The 22,692-nt window shown below is 46.1% G+C and overlaps 2 protein-coding genes across 3 annotated transcripts in view; one reads left to right on the forward strand and one right to left on the reverse strand.

Annotated features, from left to right (window-relative positions):
- The window catches only part of MTERF3 (mitochondrial transcription termination factor 3), a 65,174-nt gene that overhangs the window by 29,849 nt on the left and 12,633 nt on the right, over window positions 1-22,692 (reverse strand). The window contains exons 3-4 of the mRNA XM_068237695.1: window positions 22,299-22,442; window positions 15,267-15,456 (exon numbers count right to left, since the gene is read on the reverse strand). Of these exons, the coding sequence (XP_068093796.1) occupies window positions 15,267-15,456; window positions 22,299-22,442 (334 nt within the window). The remainder of the gene's footprint in view (window positions 1-15,266; window positions 15,457-22,298; window positions 22,443-22,692) is intronic.
- The window catches only part of PTDSS1 (phosphatidylserine synthase 1), a 128,516-nt gene that overhangs the window by 11,694 nt on the left and 94,130 nt on the right, over window positions 1-22,692 (forward strand). Inside the window, exons 1-2 of one of the 2 annotated variants that reach the window (XM_068237692.1) lie at window positions 5,533-5,647; window positions 8,002-9,138. In XM_068237692.1, the coding sequence (XP_068093793.1) occupies window positions 9,005-9,138 (134 nt within the window). In that variant the 5' untranslated portion in view covers window positions 5,533-5,647; window positions 8,002-9,004. Of the gene's footprint in view, window positions 1-5,532; window positions 5,648-8,001; window positions 9,139-22,692 lie in introns of those variants that run through there. The other variant, XM_068237693.1, reaches the window with a different exon arrangement.

Raw genomic sequence — 22,692 nt, forward strand, 5'->3', positions numbered from 1 at the left:
TGCTGAAATTGTACCAGAAGTTTGAAAACAGCATTTTTTTACAGTTTTCTTCAGTTTGGCGAGAAAAAAAAAATCACATGACATAGACTTCAACAATACTACATCCCAAATTATATTCTCTCGCTTGTCACGGTTAAAATGATACCCTATATACATCATCAGATAGCTTCTTGGGCACACCACACACTGATAACCACAAGTAGCACCATTGGATTTTTGAAGGCCATTTTTTGCAACAAAAGTAATACAGTAATTCTTTCTTGGCAAAGCCCCTGGTGTCTCAGAACATTCAGTACAGGTCATAAACCAAACCATTCTGAAAACTAGAGACCTAGGCCTACTCAGATAAACATATTTTGTAACATTTGGATTCATGCCTTTTTGCTGAAATTGTACCAGAAGTTTGAAAATAGCATTTTTTTACAGTTTTCTTCAGTTTGGCGAGAAAAAAAAAATCACATGACATAGACTTCAACAATACTACATCCCAAATTATATTCTCTCGCTTGTCACGGTTAAAATGATACCCTATATACATCATCAGATAGCTTCTTGGGCACACCGCACACTGATAACCACAAGTAGCACCAACAGCTTTTTCAAGGCCAATTTTCTCCCCAAAGTGTCATTCTTTTTTTAAGTCCAGTACACACTTTCAATTAAGATTGGCCAATCACTGACCAATTGTACCACCTTACCATGTAGTATGAGAGTCAACAAATATTGAATAGTATGAGCAGATTGTGCAGGTAAACGCTCATACTGTAGTATGAGGGTTTACCTACACAATCTGCTCATATTATTCAAGATTCAATAGTAAAATTGATCAGTGATTGGCCAATCATACTTGAAAGTGTGTACAAGGCTTTAGCAAAGTATACTGAGGGCTTCACAATGTCTTTAAACATACACAAATTGGTACTCACCATTGTAGAAGCTGTAGAAAGGTGGAAGTCAGGAGGTCCGAAGGTGTCCGGCAGCCATGCCAAGGGTCAGAGTTTGGTAGATCAGCCATGCCAGAGGTCAGAGGGTAATTCGACAGCCATGCCAGAGTTCAGAGGGTGGTCGTTAGTTATGCCAGGGGTCGAATTCCATAGAGTGGTTGTCAGCCATGCCAGAGGTCAGATCCGGAGAGTCAAATACAGTTCAATTATACCATAAAAAAAAAGGGCAGTGAAAGGGTAAAAAAAAAAAAAAAAAAAAAAAAACTAATAATGAAGGACTGTATGATAGGTCTCAAAGCAGGGATTAAGGCATAGTGCTGCTTTGGACGGACATTTCGGACAATGATATCATGTGTCCCTTCGAACGTGATTTTTCCTGCAAACTCTGCACCTTTTTTGGGGGTATGGTTTTGATGCAGTTGGGGGGAGTGGGGCAGGAAAATGATTTCCCTCAAATCTGGCAACATTTTCTGCACGAAGTTGGTCTGGGTTTGGGGCAGGTTGTCCAGATTCAAAAAGGAGACATGTAATTATTGCCAGCTGGAACTTTAAAAAAGAGTCCCTGTTACCTGATTTTTTGTACAGGACAAAGGCGTTTTGGAGGCACATCTGGAAAAAATATAGAGCCACTTTTTTGTACCAGATCTTCCTCTTCCTGTTGAGCCTGTATGGTGCCAAAATCTGGTCGGACAAGTCCACTGCCCCCATGAACTTGGTGTACTCAGCGATGGCCAGTGGTTTTACTACTTCCCGACTACGAGTCCTCACAGTTGTTGTTGCCTCGGTGTGGATGGTGGTGAGGGCTAAGACATCGCGCTTATCTCTAAATTTTAAAGCGAGCAGCTCGTTGCTCCGTTGGCTGCAGGTCTCCCCCCTCTTCAGTTTTTTATGAATGACCTCTGATGGCAGGCCTTTGCGATTTGCCCTGACAGTTCCGCAGGCTGGAGTCTGGACTGAAAATAAATGTTTGAACAGTGGAACACTCGTGTAAAAATTGTCCACGTAAAGGTGGTAACCCTGGTGGAGTAGAGGGTTGAGGAGGTCCAGTACTATCCTCTCTGTTGTACCCATGTAGGGAGGGCATCCAGGAGGCTGTATTAAGCTGTCCTTCCCTTCATAAACTTTTAGTGAATAGATATAGCCACTCCCACTTTCGCACAACTTGTACAGTTTTATCCCATACCGTGACCTTTTGTTGGGTATATATTGTTTGATTGCCAGCCTCCCGTGGAAAGGGATTAAGGACTCATCGATGGCTATTCTTTGCTCTGGCATGTATTTTTCTGCAAAAGTTCTATTTAAATGGTCGATGAAGGGCCTCAATTTAAATAGTCGGTCATGGGCTGGGTCGTCAGGTGGGAGGTGGTCTGCATTATTGCTAAAATGCAAGCAGGTTAGCAGCATTTGGTAGCGGCGTCTGGACATTCTGGACGAATAAATTGGGATGCAGAGGATTGGATTTTTTGTCCAGTACAGTTGCTGTTCAGGTAATGGAGAAAGGGCCATATCGAAAGTCAATCCCAAAAAAACTTTCAAATCACGGGTAGTTGCAGGGGTCCAGTGGGAAGCTAACACACAGGTGGGATGGTCTGCTATGCGTTGCTGGGCATAGATATTGCTCTGATCGCAGACATACTGCAGGAAGCTCTCTGGCAAAAAAAGTTCAAAAAAGTCAATGGGCTGCATGTTGCTGGTGTCCACTAATAGGCCACTCCTGGCTGTGAAGGGAGGGAGGTTAGGGGTCTCCATATTAGATGCTGACCATTGTGGGTCCCTTAGATCATAGGGTAGCGGTTCCCTCTGTGGTACCCTTGCTGGCATGCTCTGCCTTGGCCTGGCAGCCCTCTGACCTCTTGGGATGGCATTGCTGGAGGTAGCTATAGGTGACCCTCCTTCAGAAGCAGTGTCAGTGTCACTAATGCCCCTTGCCTGCTCCGCGCTCCTAGATGGCTGAGCTGTGGATGGCCCAGCAGACTCAGAATCGCTGTCCGTTGAGTCGCTTTCTGACTCGGACGGCAGCCAATCAATATCTGTGGACTCCAAATCATCCTCAAATTCGCTGCTGCTGTGACTGTCACTGTCACTGTCACGCTCCAGAATGGCGAACGCCTCTTGCAAAGAATACATTCTCTTTGCCATCTTTATAGAAAATGTATATAGGATATACACTATAATTGTATAGAGGCAAATTGTAAAAAAAAAAAAAAAAGAGAGAAAAAAAAGAGTCCACAAAAATACAGCAGAAATAATATTCTATAAAAAAAAGCAAGGGAGGCTAGGATTAGATCAGGGTTGATCAGGGTGATCAGGGTGATCAGGGTTGATCAGGGGTATATAGTCCTGGTATATTTATTTATCAGTCCTGGTTTATTTATAAAATCCTCTAGGTGGCAGTCAGAATACAAGAAAAGAAGATCCAGTTACCTTGTAATCCTCTCAGGAGTGATTACAAGGTAACTGTATCTTCTCAAGTGCTGGCAACATTGTTTGTAAACCTCACAAATGAATGAGCACTGCTATTGGCTTATAGCAGTGCTCATTCATGGTTACAGGCATCTGATTGGTGATGGGAGTAATTACTCCCATTCATCAATCCCACCCAGAAATAAATGAAGCTGGTGCACGTGCACGAGCACGCACGGGGGCGCGCACCCGCGAGCGGGAGCGCGGGATCGCGCGGGAGCGGGGGCGCGCGGGAGCGCCCGCACAGCACAATAGCGGCAGGGGCGTTTATAAACGCCCCTGATCCGCTAATTAAGTCAATAGGGGCGTAGTTATGCGTCTGGGAAATCCGAAAGTGGTTAACCACTTTTAATGCGGCGAGGAGCGGCGAAATTGTGACAGAGGGTAATAGGAGATGTCCCCTAACGCATTGGTATGTTTACTTTTGTGCGATTTTAACAATACAGATTCTCTTTAAGAAATCTTCTTAGAAAGGGAGTCCAAGTAGGAGGCCTAGATGAGAAGTTAGGAGAGGATTTATTTCTACCTTTTCCCAAGAAACCAGTGATTTACTTTTTGCCTAAGATCCACAAGTCCCTGGTGGACCCCCCCGGGCAGGCCCATCGTCTCAGACAGGGGCTCAGTTACTGAGCCTCTTTCCAAGTACCTCAACCATGTCCTCTGTTGACATTTGTTCCATCTTATTTGAAGGACACTACCCATGTCCTGCAATTGGTACAGCAGTTAAAGGGATACTGTAGGGGGGTCGGGGGAAAATGAGCTGAACTTACCCGGGGCTTCTAATGGTCCCCCGCAGACATCCTGTGCCCGCGCAGCCGCTCACCGATGCTCCGGCCCCGCCTCCGGTTCACTTCTGGAATTTCTGACTTTAAAGTCAGAAAACCACTGCGCCTGCGTTGCCGTGTCCTCGCTCCTGCTGATGTCATCAAGAGCGCACAGCGCAGGCCCAGTATGGTCTTTGTCTGCGCAGTACACTCCTGGTGACATCAGCGGGAGCGAGGACACGGCAACGCAGGCGCAGTGATTTTCTGACTTTAAAGTCAGAAATTCCAGAAGTGAACCGGAGGCGGGCCGGAGCATTGGGGAGTGGCTGCGCCAACACAGGATGTCTGCGGGGGACCATTAGAAGCCCCGGGTAAGTTCAGCTCATTTTTCCCCGACCCCCCTACAGTATCCCTTTAAAGTGGCGAGTGGCGGGGGGCAGCCTTGCCACCATTGATGTGGTAAACCTATACAAACAGGATACCGCAGAAGATGGGGGTTGGGGCTGTCCTCTAACACCTACAAGACTGTGGCTGGAAGTCTGACACAGAGTGTCAGTTCCTGGGTAGGTGCCTTTCGTTCATTCTAGAACATAATGCCTTCAGATTTGAGGGGAGATGGTATAAACAAATACCTGGCACAAATATGGGAAGCTCGGTAGCCCCGACTTTCGCAAATCTTTTTTTGGCGAAATAGGAAGAGGAATATATCTATAGGGAAAGCCTAGTGGTAATCTAAAAGATTAAAAGATGGATGGGCCATTTTATACTTACCTTGATACTTAACTTGATAACTTGGATATGTGACAGGTTTTCTTATGTTAATCAGATCCCATACAGACAAATCTTGAACTATTTCGCTCGTTAGCTGCTTCTGCACTCAGAGGTGTTTTATTAGTAAAAGGGGACACATTACATTCACTTCAGGTATCCTTTAAACATAGATTTTAACCTTAAAATACAAAACAAGAAAATGGGATTTCAGGAAAGTCTTATTTATGCTTAAGACTTTAGATACAATTGTTTATCTCATAACTTTACTATAACTTCAATTTTTTTTTACCAACAGCGTTTGTCATTTTAACTGAAAGTGTGTTCCAAGATTTTCTGTATAAACAGGGTTCTGCCTATGAAATAACACATGGGAACTGCCCTGCGGGGAAGTCACGGTTCCAATTAGTTTGGGTGATCCTGAGTCTGTGAGAGCAAACACGCCCTCTAGATAACACAGTTCCGAAACACCTACACAGGGCTCGCTGCGTGTCATTTCAGGAACTGCTTGGTACAGTTAACCACGCCATGTAAAATTTGGCAGGCACATTTATCTGCTCGGATGAAAACAATACAGAATAAGCACTGGCTGTTCTGGCTTGGGCGGAGTCCTTCACACAAGAGTTAGCAGAAATAAAGTGTACCGGGTAGACGATCAGTAATCGCCCAGCCGAAGGAGACAAAGGAGAAGATAATCATTTCCCCGCGGTACGTTTACAGATCATTTCTCTATATGGAGTCTAAGGAAACCATAGAAGATTAGATAATCAATTATAGAGATATTTGTAGAAGGGAACCAGTGACACAACCAACAGGCATTCGAAATACAGCACAGTCCCCACTATCCAGCACCAGCGGGGATCGCCGGATACATGTGCCTGCTGGGTACTTGAGCAACCAGACGAAAAAGCACAAACCCCCCCCCCCCCCCCATGCAGGATAAAATACTCACCAAGCCCCCAGCGGCGTCCTGTAGCTCCAAGCTGGCTCCTGGTGGCTTTTTGGCATCCCTGTTTATGGCTTCTGTCAGGTCACGTGACACACCGGGAGCCATGAACAAACGCCGGAAAGCTGATAGGAGCTACAAGAGGTCACTGGAGGCTCGGTGAGTATTCTGTGGTTGGCAATCCCCGTTATCCCCTCAGGCATGCCGGTTAGTTGAGACTTCCCGTTGTCTGCGTTCTGGATAACGGGCACATTGCTGTAATCTGAATTTTCCCCCTGTTCTGGCAGTGTGGTAATACCAGCATCGGATAGCTCGGTACTGTCTGATGGCACACTGAGGCGCTGCACTGTCCCATTTAGCACAGTTGAATAGGGCAGAGCTGCAACGCAGGTGCAACACTGATTGGGATGAAGTTGGGATGCAGTCCAATCCTTGGTTTACAGTTCCTCTTTAGTAACACAGGTGCCATGCATTTGTGTAGAATGCATGGCACCTGTGTTACTAAAGAGGAACTGTAAACCAAGGATTAGACTGCATCCCAACTTCATTCCAATCGGTAGCTGATACCCCTTTTCCCATGAGAAATCTTTACCTTTTCTCTAATAGATCATCAGGAAGGTCTGTATGGCTGATATTGTCGGAACCCCTCCTACAGTGTGATGTCATGACCCTGGTCCTGACAGTCTGTCTGTGAGACTCCAGCATGTAATTATAAGCATAGGCCATGGCCCTGACATCACACTGTGGGAGGGGTTTTATCACAATATCTGCCACACAGACCACCCCACCACCACTTTCCCTCCCAATGATCTATTTGAAAAAAGGTAGAGATTTCTCGTGGGAAAGTGGGTATCGGCTACTAATTGGGATGAAATTCAGTCCTAAGGTGTAGGTAATTCGACGTATGCTTGATGGGCAAATGATCGATATTCCCCTAAACAAAAGTCAGTGGAAGAATATGAATTGTGCTACTGCCTTCACACCATTTAATATTGATCTTTTTTTTCCCAGAAATCTAATGAAAATCTATATAGCTTTATGCAGTACAAAGTACAACAAGCTTTGTGCAGAAAAAAGTTATGGAATCATTGATCATGTTCCACTCCACCCTGAGTCCCTCACCCTGTGTTTAATCTGTACAAGAATTGCTTTCCACAAATGATGACTGATTGATTTTTTTTAGGCTTTTGTTTGATTCAGTATTTGCATTAAAAAAAGTTTTTTTAATTTATTAGAAATGTGGCAAACGTCAGGTAGCATAAGTCAGCTATGGAAAAAAGTAATAGTGAAGATTTGAAAATTTAGAGGGAACCTGAGACGAAGGGGACTAAAAATTTTATACATACCTCCAGCCCCCTCCACAGAGATCGCCCCAACGCCAGGGTCTAAATCCTCCTAGGAAGTCCAGTATCAGCCTCGTTCACCGCGGCCAGCCGGGCGTACTGTCCATGCACGGACTAGCTGCGTGCCTGCCCCGCCCCCATCGTGTTTTGCATCTGCAGAGGCACAGAACGTTCCCAGCTGTGGGAGTGAGACCGGGGCGTGTGCTTGGCTGGACCGAGCCTGCGCCAACTGGCCGCAGTGTAATCAGGGCTGATACTGGACCATCTAGGAGGACTTAGACACTGGCGTGGGGGCGATCTGCATGTAGGGGGCTGGAGGAAGCCCCAGATATGTATAACATTTTTAGTCCCCTTCATCTCAGGTACACCTTAGATCAGATTTCCTCACTTCAGGTTATCCGTAAGATACTCATAAGTATTTTTAATTGTCAAGGGGGTTGAGTCATTAAACACTGGTAATATTGCAGTGCACACATATTGCAGTACTAGTCGCGGGACCGTTGCCACAGTAACGCGCGCTACTAACGATAATGCTTGTGTTAGTAACATGCATTACCCTAGGAACAGTCGATCTACTCTAGTACTGCACTACTGCAGTAACTTGCGGTGCTGCGTGCAAATGTGAAGGTAATATTGCCGTGCGTGCTCTATGTGTGCACTTCAGTATTACCAATATTTAATTCATTATCCCCAAAGTATGATAACTGAATGCATTGACTACAGCTAAAAACAGACAGCAGTATTCACAGTTCATGAATTCTCTTGTATTGCAGATAAATTATAACGCAGAAAATTATAATTCATAGAAGTAGACTACCAATGGAAAAGACTTACCTACTCCTGCTCTGCATTCGATGACAAAGGAAACCCCGTCCACTCCTGCTCTGCATCACATGACGTGTAAAACCTAACTACTCCTGCTCTGCATCACATGATGGGTACAACCTAGCTACTCCTGCTCTGCATCACGACGCATACAACCTAACCACTCCAGCTCTGCATCACATGACGCATACAACCTAGCTACTCCTGCTCTGCATCACGACGCGTACAACTTAACCACTCCAGCTCTGCATCATATGACGCGTACAACCTAACCACTCCTGCTCTGCATCACATGACGCATACAACCTAACCACTCCAGCTCTGCATCACATGACGCATACAAAATAGCTACTCCTGCTCTGCATCACGACGCGTACAACCTAACCACTCCAGCTCTGCATCACATGACGCATACAAAATAGCTACTCCTGCTCTGCATCACGACGCGTACAACCTAACCACTCCTGCTCTGCATCACATGACGCATACAACCTAACCACTCCTGCTCTGCATCACGAGACATACAACCCATCTACTCCTGCTCTGCATCACATGACGTGTACAACCTAACTACTCCTGCTCTGCATCACATGACACATACAAACTACTGCTTAGGATTTCATGGCATGACTGCTACAGCTCTACATCGCATGACATTGAGAATCTAAGTACTCCTGCTGTGCAACACATGATTTTGAGGACCCAACTACAACAGTTCTGGATCACATGACACTGAGAACCAAACTATTTCTATTGTGCACCACATGACATGAATAACCTAACTACTCCGGTTCCTGATCACATGGCACGGATTGCCTAACTGCTCCTGCTCTGCATCACATGACGCAGAAAACCTCAACACTGTTCTGGATCACATGACATGCATAACCTGACCGTTCCTACTCTAAAACACATTGCAAGGAAGTCCAAACGGTTCCTGCACTCCGTGGCATGACAGGAATGGTCTGCTCTGGATATTGCAGAGATGATCTGGCTAATTCTGCTCTGCACCCTGACAAGGAGGGCCTAACAGCTCCTGAGCTGGATCACATGACAGAGATGTACAAGATGGCACCGGACAGAAGGTATTGCTTAAGTTATAGATTTTTACTCTTGTCATAAAGTAACAAAATATTTCTCGGGACCTAACATCACTACTTATTTACTTAGTACAATCATACAGACGCATGTATTTACATTTTTAGGGAATAGTAACAACTTAAAGTGGACCTGAACTCTTGCACAGGACAAAAGGAAAACAGAGAGAATGCCCCTTGTATGTATTTAGAGAGTTTAGCCTGTCTAAACTAATCAGCGTTGTAATAATCGCGGCTCGATTGATAAGATCCAACAGGACGGATCTTGCTTCCGCCGATTCCCTGCTCGCTCCCCGCGAGGGGCCAATGGCAGGGAATCGAGCGGAAGATAAGCAGCACCGGCAGGGACGAGTGGGAAATCGAATGCGGCGCATGCGCAGCGAGCGGGGACGCGGCAGGCACGCACAGGGACGCGGAAGAGGCGATCCGGCGGCTAATCGAGCCGCCGGATCGCAGCCTCATCTACCCGTGTAGATGAGGCTAAAGAATCTTATGGTGTAGATGGGACTGATTCTCCCAGCTGCTTATGAGTAGGAGTCTCTGCATGGGTCTGGTTGCCTAGCAACAATGTAAACACATATTCAGCAGCTCAGCTATTAGGGTTATAACGGCTATTCCTGCTAGAAGTGGGTTATACCACTGAAAACTATGTAGGCAGCAGTTATGGTTGTAAAAGAAAATTAACCACTTAAGGACCACGTGTTTTTTTTAATGATCGGTGCTGCGCTGGCTCTCCAGCCCGCAGCACCGATCAGGTAAAAGGCAGGGCGATCAGACTCCCCCCCCCCCCCCCCCTTTTTTTCCCCACTAGGGGGATGTCCTGCAGGGGGGGTCTGATCGCCGCCGGCTGCCTGTGATTTGCGGGGAGGGGCTCCTCAAAGCCCCCCTCCGCAGTGATATTGTGCGCTCCCTCCCCTTACCTCTCTCTATCTTCCCTTCTTCTCTATCGTCCTGCGCCGGATAGGATAGGCTTCAGCCTATCAAATGACGGCGATCCCCGGCCAATCAGAGGCCGGGGATCGCCGATCTCCGTCACGGCGCTGCTGCTACACAGCGCTGTATTGATGTAAACAGCGGGGATTTCTTCCCCGCATGTTTACATTACGTGTGCGAGCCGCAATCAGCGGCTCGCATACTGTTCACGGAGACACCCCCCGTGAACTGGCATGGAAAGGCCGCTCGTTCGAGCAGCTGTTTCCATGCAAAACCACAAACGACCAGGCGCCACCTATCGGCGGTAAGCTGGTCGTTAAGTGGTTAAAAAAAAACACCCCTAGCAAATAGATTAGCCTCCCAGTCCTTCATAGATCACTATTTACAATACATCTTATATTGATGAAACCATTCATTTTTAAAAAAAACTTTTTACACTATTTTAGAAGGATGTTTAATAGATTATGCATAAACCACTTTTTATTTTTTCCCTCATTCGTGGGAAGAACCCCTTTACATGAAACTGGAAGTTCTCTTTAGCCTGAGACTCTGGCTGTGAAACCTCAGCCCACTTGCCATGGAAATGACGGAGGTGACCCCCAGTCTGCCTGCTGGTCAGAGGAAACAAAGCAAAACACAAGACAAACCCAGCAGCAGTAGCAGCAGCAGCGAACTATTCATTCATCTACAGGAGGGATACTAAGCGGGATACTAAACTCACACTGAGGCGGAAATGAAAAGAATCCGTTGAATTTGCCTTAATACAGCTGCTGTTATGTGGAAATGTGATGAATGTCAGATAAGGAACTTCTCTGTAATACAGAAAAAAAACTCAATCCTCACTCAGAGGTGACGGGCAGAATGCATTGTGCCAAACACCAAGGTTAAAGAGGACCTGAACTCCGAACTTCCTCTCTGCTCTAAAAGATACGCAACAGCATAATAACCTTTAAAGAAAAAACATTTATTTGGTAAGGCTGATACAAATCCTGCAATACATCTGCAGTTTTCTTTCATGGAAGTAGACATAGGGTTAACATTCTGTGTTTACAAATTAGCTGAAGTGCCGAAGCAGCCAGCCGACAGGTCAAATTACAGCTGCGCTTAGTCACAGATGAGGGGGAATTAGACAGGCTAAACTCTCTAAATACATACAGGGTGCATTTCTCTGTTTCCTTCTGTCCTGTGCAAGAGTTCAGGTCCACTTTCAATGAAAAGTGAAATCCAAACATTAACATGACAAGACAAGACAAGACAAATAACATTTATATTGCGCTTTTCTCCTTGCGGACTCAAAGCGCCAGAGCTGCAGCCACTAGGACGCGCTCTATTGGCAGTAGCAGTGTAAGGGAGACTTGCCAAAGGTCTCCTACTGAATTAGTGCTGGCTTACTGAACAGGCAGAGCCGAGATTCGAACCCAGGTCTCCTGTGTCAGAGGCAGAACCCTTAACCATTACACTGTCAGCCAACTTGGAGCTTTCCAGAGGAAGGCCAACTTTACTCTACCAATCACTGAAAACTTATTATCGCAAATTCCTTCTATTTTAAGAAGGCAAACGTTTGTTGTTATCAATTAATGAAAGTGATAACCTGCAATACTACTATGTTAAAGGCATGGCTGTAGAGTCAGTACAAAAATCATCCAACTCCTCAGTTCATAAAATCATCCAACTCCTCAGTTCATAAAATCTCCAACTCCGACTCCAGGTACCCAAAAATTGCCCCAACTCCAAGACTCCAACTCCGACTCCACAGCTTTGGTTAAAGGGTTGGAGTAAGGACGAACAGTAAGCAGTAGGGATGAATAATAAGGCTACTTAGACCAACAATAAGGCTACTTAGATGCTATCTGCGCATGAGATGATTGCATCCAAGTAGCCTTATGCTACGTACACACATGCGACAACGATCGTTCGTTAAGAACGACGAACGAACTTTTAATTGATGAAAGAACGACCTAAGTAAAGATAGTTTTAAAATGTGTGTAACGATCTGATCGTTAGAACGAACGTTACATCACAGAAAGCAACTATTGCGCCTGCGCATAAAAATGAGAAGTTCCATGGAGAAATAGTGAAATGCGCATGTCAAGCCTAGTACGAACGATCGTTTCCAACGATGTACTACTTTTGCAAACGATCGTCGTTGGTTAAAATCCGCCGAGACAGAACTTTCTTTTGTAGCGATTTGGCTCGTTCGTCGTTTGCCTTAATAGTCGGTGGTTCGTTTTTTGTAACGATCGTCGTTGGTAAAGATCGGGGAACGATCGTTACAAACGACTATAGTCGCATGTGTGTACGCACCTTTACTGTTGGTCTGTACTGCTGCCTATCACATTTCCTGCCGGGATCTTCCACAGCCCCCTCGTCATCCTGCAAGTGTCTCTTTGTGAGGTCTTTGCACATGGCACTCTCAGAGGTTGCCAGGTTGTAGGCACTACCAGGGCTGTGGAGTCAGTACAAAAATCATCCGACTCAGACTCCGACTCCTCAGTTTAGGAAACCACTTACTCCAACTCCGACTCCAGGTACCCAAAATGGCTCTGACTCAGACTCCTTAGTCTAATTCTTACCAGGGTTGTGGATGTGGTACAAAAATCACCTGACTCCTACTCAGTTTATGAAACCTCCGACTCCAGGTACCCAAAATTGTTTTGATTCCAACTCTGACTCCACAGCCCTGGGCACTACCGCTCACCTCCTAGACAGACACCAATCCTAAGTGCAGGAGTGGCATCATGTCACTTCAAGACAAGACACAGAACATTTATATTGCACTTTTCTCCTAGCGGACTCAAAGTGCAAGTGCTGCAGCAACTAGGGTACGCTTAGTAGGCAGAAACAGTGTTAGGAAGTCTTGCCCAAGGTCTCATCACTGAATAGGTGCCCGGTTTACTGAACAGAGAGAGACAAAATTTGAACCCAGGTCTCCAGTGTCAGAGGCAGAGCCTACTGGAGATCTTCCAGTAGGTTGCATGCCAAACTCTGAACCCGGAGCCAAATCTAGCCCGCAGAGCCATCACATTTGGCCCGCAAGTGGTTTCCCCACTTTGCATTATGTCTGGCCCACTCTACACCACCAGGGAAGCTATACTGGAAGTGAAGTCCTAAATCACACCAAGGAAGCCATATGGGGGAGGGTGGTGGGAAAGCACTAGCCACCAGAGAAATGTATGTTTGGGGGAGGGGACTAGACATCAGGGAACTTTATATGGGAGGGAAGGGGCTACTAAACACCAGAAAACTGTATTGGGGAGGTGGGGGATACTAGACATCAGGGAACTGTATAGGGGAGGGAGGGCCATTAGACACCAGGGATATTTATCAGGGAGGGAGGACCACTATACACCAGGGAACTGAATAGGGAAGGGAGGGAGGACCACTGAACACCAAGTAACCAGGTTTATAGGGGAGGGAGGAGGCATCAGACACCAGGAAACTGTATAACTGTATGGGGGAGGAAGCAGGGCCACTAGACACCACAGAGCTGTATGCAGAGGGGGGCTACTAGACACCAGGGATCTGTGTGCGAAAGGGGGCACTAGACATCAGGGAACTGTATAGGGGAGGGAAGTGGCCATTAGACATCAACGTGTTCCATGTTGGCTCACTTTGTATTTGACTTTGACACCCATGCTGTAAAGCAAATGGAAATGTGAAAAAGCAGTTGCTATCAGACGGCGGAAGCCCTACTGACCCTGGCTGCATTAGTGTTGCAAAACTGGGATGTTTACCAGACAGACAGAGCAGATCTCAAACCAATTTTACTTGCTGCACAGAGCCGCCCTTTGATAGAAAACCTATAAGCTGTTAGACATCCTCTAAACTTCTGGGTAGGCGTTCAGATCTTTTGATGTTCTTTCCTTGTCTTTCTCTTCCCTCTTAATGAGCTGAGTAAAGTGATGCCGGGATGAGAGACGTCACTGAGCTGATCATAGAAGAGCAGCTGATCAGAGATGTTCTGACACCGTCTGTTTATACAGTATATTCCTGGCCTGCTTTATGCTCCGCAATACTGATGATTAGCATAGTGCAGGGAATAAGAAGCGGCCTACCAGAATAAAGAGGTGAAGTGGGACACAAAACTGAAACTAAAAGAGGTCGGAGAAAAGAATTCTGGCAGTTGCTTCGCTTCAAGAAACGTATAGATTCGGTACTGTTAGATTTGGCGCTGCCGTTAAGGTTTTGGCTATGCAGCCATTTTGTCAGCTACACAACATGGTGGTTCCATTGTTTCTCACCCATTGTCCAGCCAACCTAAACAGAGCCCCTGTTATGGAATTTCCAATGCCCACTCTTAAAGTGAACCTCCGGACTAAAAATCGACCCAGCAGCACTGAAAAGGCTTTGTGTTTCTTTAACAGTTTCACAGCATCAGAACTTTGTTTCTCTTATACAAGCCTCATTTTTAGCTGCACAGGAGAAAACTGCCCGGGCTTTTTTCCCCTGATGCTGTGCAAAGCATGATGGGATTTCTGATTTTGTTGTTCTTGTTCTGCTGTTTTGGTGCAATTTTTTTTTTATATACATTTATATATTGAATTTTACATTTGAAGCCTAGTGCGTGCAACTGGGAGGGGTAATCAGGACACAGGATAGTTGGTACTGTGTCTCCTGCTCCTTGTCACCTCCTTTCAACCAAAAAGATGGCTGCCCCCCATGACAAAGATGGCAGCCCCCATGAATCACAAACATTTGCCTGTTCTTTTAAAACAGGATGGGTAAGAGATTATATTACCTATCTATTCTAATTAACATAACTAAAGTAACTTGATGATAGTATGTTTGTTTAGGCTGAAGTTCCCCTTTAATGTCTAATATTTGCCCTTCTTTTGAACCCTAAGCTGCCCCCTTAATGATACCCCTTCCTGACACCTTACCCTAAACTCCCCCCGCCTTTAATTTAAGGGGCAACTGAAGCGCAAGGGATATGGAGGCTGCGCAGAACTCTCCAGGACACACGAGTGCGATCACGAGTGGCGCTCTCGCACAGGCACAGTAGATGCTCACCTGACGGGGTCGGCATCTGCAACGGAGGGGACTCCGGCGGGGAGCGGAGCTGTGGCAAGGGACAGATAGGCTGCCAGGGGCTGGAGGAAGCCCCAGGTAAGTAGATCTCATTTTTTTTATTCTCCTCGGGCGTGTCCTTTATGCATAGGCTACTGTTAGCAGTAATTTGGTACCTTTTCTGTAGGTTGTCCAGGTCTTCACTCAGTATGAATGGATTCTTGGTCAGCAAAGGCCCCAGCTGGCTGTCTTCTAATCCCACATCCTTCAGGAAATAAAGAATTTTACTGATATCCCTTTCAAAGTCCAATTTCAGGAGAAATGTTCCCACGTTGGGACGCTTTTCGAGTTTGGATAAATCCACACCTGTGTAAATATAAGTGCAGATATATTCCCTATAAGCACCTGCACAGCTCAGGCAGAAATAAAGTATAAAATATGTAATGCAAGCCTTTGACAATATACTTTTTTGTCTTATACAGGCCTAAGTTATAATTTTATTAACCTCCTGAGGGCCGCGCGTAGTAAATCCTACGCCGCACTTGTGGCTGCCTAAGCCTGATGCGGCGTAGGTTTTATGCCATCTGCTTTTACTGATCCCGTTGTGATTGTGCGCACCCGAGAGGGGAGATTAGGCTGTCACATGACAGCCGACATCTCCCCTCACTGATCAGGAGCCATGACAATTGGCTCCGATCATGTGATCATTACGATCACCAGCCGATCGTAGTGATCAACCTAACCAGCAGCGGAAGGAGGGGAACACGAGGACCGGGACTCACCTTCCTGAGTCCCGGTCCTCGTGTTCCCCTTCCTGACATTCCCCCGACGATCCTTGCTTCCTACCGCTCTACCCAGCATCCCTGCTTGCTCTGCCTCTAATGTCAGGACCCAGCTTGTGATGTCATCAAGCTGGGACCCGGAACTTAGCGGCACTGCAAGCAGGGGTGCTGGGCAGAGTGGAGGGAGGTAGAGCTGCTCATCGCTGGAGCTTGGGAGGTGAGTAATGGCTGCTGGCTATACGGGAGACACCTATCTATACTGGGGACACCCATTCCTGGTTGTCTATACTGGGTATACCTATGCCTGGATATCTAAATGCCCTCCCCCCCCCCCCCCCCCCCCCCATGTAAAAATGCTCTGCTCCTTAAAGGGGGATTAGGCTGCAGGTCCCCAGAAGGTTAAAGAGGAACTGTAGCGAAAATATTGTAATATTTTCTTATAAATTATTTAGTCAGTATTTGCCCACTCTAAAATCTTTCCTGTCTTCCTCTCAATTTACATTCTGAAATTTATCACAGCTGTCGACATTTTTTTTTTAACAAGATTTTTTAAAAATTTATTTTAGTCAATAAAACAAGCGACAGGAGCAGATCGGTTTCATGAATCTGATCATATTGGTAAGGAGATTTTGCCTAGTAGTGGTCCTACACGATCATTCCGATTGTTCATACGAAGATTCGTTTGTAGACTATCGTTTGGCAAATTGTATTGTTAGCGGTCACCTTTAGGCCTCTTTCCCACCAAGACGCTGCGTTTTAGGGGACATTAAGGTCGCATAACATATCCCTAACGCAACGCGTGGTGGTGTTAAAGTTGGACGTCAGATTGAGCCGCGTTATGCAGCTCTCAAAGCAGCCGCTCCAGGATAGTGATGTGAAGTCGAGATCTTTTTAAGGATTCGGATCATTCGAATCGGATCATTGAAAAGATCCAGATCTTTGAACCAAGTCATTTGAATCATTTTACTAGGGAAGCAGACTGGGTGAAATGACTAGCAGGACAGGACTTTCCCTGCACTGTACATTCTGTATGTTCCTGTTTCTTCCAGACAGACATCTACTGTGAACCGAACATTGTGATGATCCGGATGATTCAACTCACAAAAAGATCCGGATCAAATGAATGATTCGTTCATGATCCGGACAACACAACAGTCCCACTAGGAGTCACCACAGTGCAGTGAATATTAATTAGTGAAAAAACAGTCTAACGCTGCTTAGCCGAGTATAACGTACTGCATGCAGCACTTTGTTTAAACGTGCTGTGTTACTATGTAACCTAACGTGTGCACTGTGAACAGATTGATTAATTTTACAGTGCTGTGAGTTAGGCTGCGTTACTGGCTGCTGTAACATGGGACTTTAACGTCCCACTGTGAAACCAGCCTTAAGGATACCAGATGCGAAACAAGCTAGAGAAATGGGGGAAGCGGGCATATACTGTGACCTGACACCTACCTCTCCCCCCGTTCTCCTCTCTGCCCCTGCAGTTTACCTGTGCAGTGAGCTCCTGGCCACGAGCGTGCTGTAGGATGCGTGCAGCCTGGGCCAGCACTGCAGTAGTGCCCGACTCCGGCCACCCGGAAGAGGCTGCCAGAGGGGTATATTCCTGCTCCACCATTTTTCTAGCTTGTTTCACATCTGGTATCCTTTAAAGGAAACACAAGGTAAAAATAAACTGATGAGATAAACAATTGTATCTTTCATCTTTATCCTAAAAATAGAAAAGGTTTTGATCCTTGATGGCTACCCGTAACCTCCAAGTGAATGAGAGAGACCAGGAGCCCAATGGTGCAGTATCGTTAGACAAAGTGATGTAAGCACAAGTTTACAAGTATCATACCTTTAAGGGTGGGTTGCAAAATTTGCAACCACCATCTGAGCCTGCAGGAATATAATCGTCCCCGCTTGGTGTCCTAGGTCTGTTGGCGCAGATGCTGGTCGGTCACTCTTTTGGATTAGATGTGAGGACTAATGGACTTTGATAAAAAACACACTGGTGGAGGTGCCCTTGATGATATGATACTACTAGATGTTGTATATATGAGAACCTTCATTTCTTACCTTCCGGCGCTCACATTGGTGACCAAGTTCTACAGGCATAGGTATTCAGCTGAGGAAGCGGGCCAAGACCCGTGAAATGTGTTAATGAATAAACATTACTTTATTCCATTAAATTATGGTTTGTCCTTATGAGACGGTGGGAAATTACGCTTCTCAAATATACAACATACATACATACATACATCAGTAGTATCATATCATCAAGAGCGACTCCACCAGTGTTTTTTTAGAATTCTCCTAAAATTACATTTATTTTTTTTTTAGATATACCACAATTTTATTTTTAAATCTACTTTTTAAGTTTTTACTGGTTCATTGTCTCTGCTCAATGATACATTCATTGAAGTATGCCAGTGCTAAAATCTATGCACTATTGACCCTTTTTATCTCTTTCCTGCAATTAGAAGCCATTCTCTGCCAGGAAAGTGTTTTATGGTTGTACTTACTTATCAGTGAGGGTTACGCTATAGTCTGAACCAGTCCTGACCTAGACAGAAACTGTCATTACATCCCTGATTTTTAACTCTTTCGGGCAGAGAAAGTAAAAAAAAGGAACCCAGTATAGTTTATTTGTGTGCTTGGCACTGTACATACATATGTCTATCTCATCATGTCACTTGTCACCTCATGTATCCTTGAAGTACAGCTAGGGCCCATAAACAGCATGAGCCATAAAATGACTCATTCTGCTTATTGCCTGCAGCTGCTGATTAAGCCACACAGGTATTCATATGCTGGCATTACTCCTGCAGTACATACAGATTATTAGGAGTGCAGCAGAGTAGTTCCCACCAGCCCAGACATACACTGACATCAGGAGCTGATTGCAGGCTAAATCATGGCTGTTACACTGGCGGATTCTCTATTAGCAGCTCTCTAGCTCAGCTTTGTCCTTTTCTAAGTTACAGTTACAATTGTACTTCTCAGTGCACATTATCCAGGCAGGACTATCAGATCTTGATGTTCTGGAAGCAGCTCTGGCTTTTCAGTTCAGCTGCATGCCACAGAATATCAACTAGCCTGACCCACATATCGCTACGCAACTCACATCGCTTCCAGCTCAATACATCATTGTACAGTGGACTCCCGGTTATCTGGGACTCAACTAACCAGCACAAACCGCCAGCAATACTCACAGTGGTGAAGGCCAACTTCAAAGGCGGTTTGTGGGCTCTGCTGTGCTTAACCACTTAACGACCACCTAACGCCGATAGGTGTCGGCAGGTCGAAGTGGTGTTACCATGGAAACGGTCGCTCGTTTGAGCGGCCGTTCCATGTCAGATCATGGAGGGTGTCTCCGTGAACAGCCTGCGAGCCTCTGATCGCGGCTCGCAGGCTAATTGTAAACACGCGGGGAAGAAATCCCCGATGTTCACATCATACGGCGCTGCTGCGCAACAGCGCCGTAAAGGAGATCGGCGATCCCCAGCCTCTGATTGGCCGGGGATCTCCGGCATCTGATAGGCTGAAGCCTATCCTAGGCGGTGCAGGACGGATATCTGTCCTGCGCAGCCCATAGCGAGAGGGAGAGGGAGGGAAGGGCAGAGAGGGCGGAAATCGCTGCGGAGGGGGGGCTTTGAGGAGCCCCCCCTCCCCGCTCGGCCACACAGAGCGGCGGCGATCATATCCCCCCCCCAGCAGAACAGGGGGGGGGGGCTGGGGGGAGTCTTGCCGCCCTGCTTGCTATATGATCTGTGCTGTGGGCTGGAGAGCCCACGCAGCACAGATACTTAAGAAAGGGAAGGTTCACGCTGCACATAAAAAAAATAAACTGCACTCACCTGGGGCTTCTTCCAGCTCCTGGCAGTCGATCGGTGCCCTCGCAGCAGCTCCTCTCCCTCCCGGCGACCGGCGGTGAAGAAGCTGACCTCGCCAGGTCGGCGTCATGTGCGTTCCACGGTACGGGTCACGTGGTGTACGTGACGTCATTGGGTCACTGCCTGTGCAGTAGAGACTCGATGACGTCCCTACACCACGTGACACCCCCCCCCCCCCCCCGCTGTGGAACTCACAGAAGCCGGCCTGGCGAGGTTGGCTTCTTCACCGCTGGCCGCCGGGAGGGAGAGGAGCTGCTACGAGGGCACCGATCGACTGCCAGGAGCTGGAAGAAGCCCCAGGTGAGTGCAGTTTTTTTATGTGCAGCGTAGATCTTCCCTTTAAAGCATACAGAGCCTTCAGATTTGGCCCCCAAGTGGTTTCCCCACTATGGATTATGTTTGGCCCACTCTAGACCACCAGGGAATGTATACTGGAAGTGAAGTCCTAGATCACCAGGGAAGCCATATGGGGGAGGGGGAAAGAATCAGGGTACTGTAAAAGGGCAGTCACTAGACACCAGGGTACTGTTTATGGGTGCAAGAGGGGGTCACTAGACACCAGGAAACTATATGGGTGATGGAGGAGGCAGTAGACACCAAGGAACTTTATAAGGGAGTAAGGTGGCCCCTAGACATTGAGGGTGGCCCGCGACTTGGTCCCAGTGTTACATTTCAGCCCACTTTTTATTGGAGTTTGACACCTCTGGCTTAAAGGGAACCTGAGATGGGCGGGCCGTTCCCCCCCTCCCCCCGCCATAAAATATACATACCTGGGGCTTCCGGCCTGATCGTTCCCATGGCGTCCTCTTCTCGCTTTTTGTTCCTCCGCAATTGGCCCCGGAAAGTCCTCTAGTCCAGGGCCAACTGCGCATGCGCGGTTCAACTGCGCGCGCTCCCGCTGAGTTCACGTCGCCTTGAGTGTTCTGTGCCTGCGACTGGAGCGAGACAAGGGAGCATGCCTGCACCGACTGGCCCCGACTGTGGGATTTTTCAGGGCCAGTTGCGAGCGAACAGAGAGCAACAAGAGGACACCATAGGAGCGAATAAGGCTGGAGGGGGCTGGAGGAAGCCCCAGGTATGTATATTTTGTGGCGGGGGCCCCATTTCTGGTACTCTTTAAAGACTTAGTTTTGCGTCTCCCTCAATGTTAATATACTTTTAATTACTGTATTTTAACATTTAAACCAAAACTGAAGCAAAAATAAACTTATGAGATAAAGAATTGCATGTGTAGTACAGCTAGGAAATAGAACATTAGTAGCAAATAAACGAGTCTCAGATTGTTTTCCAGTACAGAAAGCGTAAAAAAACCTTCAGTTGTTATCTACACCAAAGAGCTTCTCTGAGCTATTCAGCCCAATCTACACGATACGATTCTTTATACGATTCGATCACGATTCTATTTACAATCCGATTAATTCCGACATGTCCGATCAGGATTCGATTCAATTCCATTTGCCATTGTTTTGCAATGGCAAATCGAATTGAATCGAATCAAATCCTGATCGGACATGTTGGATTTAATCGGATCGTAAATAGAATCGTTATCGAATCGTATAAAGAATTGTATCGTGTAGATTAGGCTTTCAACCCACTGGGTCGGATACAGTCCTGTTTTCTGAAGCATTTCAACAGCCAAAAAAACTGTGAGAATCAGCTTGAATAAGGTTTTACTGCAGGAAAGTTCAACGGATCATTACTTCTGATTTGAGTGTGGTTTTAAATAAAAAAATGAGACTCTTTGCTTTGCTACTAATGATCCATATTACACATGTAATTCATCAAAAGGATTTTTTCGCATCAGGTTTGCTTTAATACAGAGTTCATGGTATGTATATACACTGTACAGCGCTGCATTAGATGTCGGCACGAGAAAAATACTTTAAGGATACCTGAAGTGACAGGCGACATGATGAGATAGACATGGGTATGTACAGTGCCTAGCACACAAATAACTATGCTGTGTTCCTTTTTTTCTTTCTCTGCCTGAAAGAGTTAAATATCAGGTATGTAAGTGGCTGACTCAGTCCTGACTTAGACAGGAAGTGACTACAGTGTGACCCTCACTGATAAGAAATTCCCCTTTTTATCTCTTTCTTGCTCTCAGAAGCCATTTCCTGCTAGTTTCAAGTGTTTTATAGTTGGAATTTCTTATCAGTGAGGGTCACACTGTAGTCACTTGCTGTCTGAGTCAGGACTGAGTCAGCCACTTACATACCTGATATTTAACTATTTCAGGCATAGAAAGAAAAAAAGGAACACAGCATAGTTATTTGTGTGTTAGGCACTGTGCATACACATATCTATATCATCATGTCACGTCACTTCGGGTATCCTTTAAATAAATAAAATAGTACAGCATTAGATAAGCCTATTTTTAACATTGAGTCTCGAACAACCAGAAAGCACACTTATCCAGCATCAGCCAATCCCCATTAGTGCCAGATAACTGAGGCTCTACTGTATAATGTTCTTCTTCATCTTGTCATAGAACATCATAGGAAGGCACAGCAGGCTATTAGAGAGGCTGGATGAGGTCACTCACCAAGCAGCACTAGTTTTTGCAGTGTTTCCGAATGATCCACATAATCTTGCAGAGTATGAGAGGAAGGAGGGAATGGAGGAAACTGGATTGCGTCCTCTTCTGTCACGTTGGACAGTGCAGAAGCAGACGGATCATCATCAAGCTCTTCACCATGGCAACGTAAACAAAAAAAAAAGTTAGTTGTTTGACCAAAATGGTAAAGGTTCTTAGCTGTCAGTATAAGTGATATTCAGATACCTCTCAAGGCCCGTACCCACTACGCAATTTTTCCGACGACCGCTGATTTTTTTGAGTGACAAACGATCGATTTCACTATCTCGCGACGTGGGTACAGGCGCGCAATTACTCAACCGCACGTTTGGAGATGCACTATGACAATTACCGTCACGGCGGA

Source organism: Hyperolius riggenbachi, chromosome 5 (genome assembly GCF_040937935.1).
Source record: "Hyperolius riggenbachi isolate aHypRig1 chromosome 5, aHypRig1.pri, whole genome shotgun sequence".
In the NCBI taxonomy this organism is placed as follows: domain Eukaryota; kingdom Metazoa; phylum Chordata; class Amphibia; order Anura; family Hyperoliidae; genus Hyperolius; species Hyperolius riggenbachi.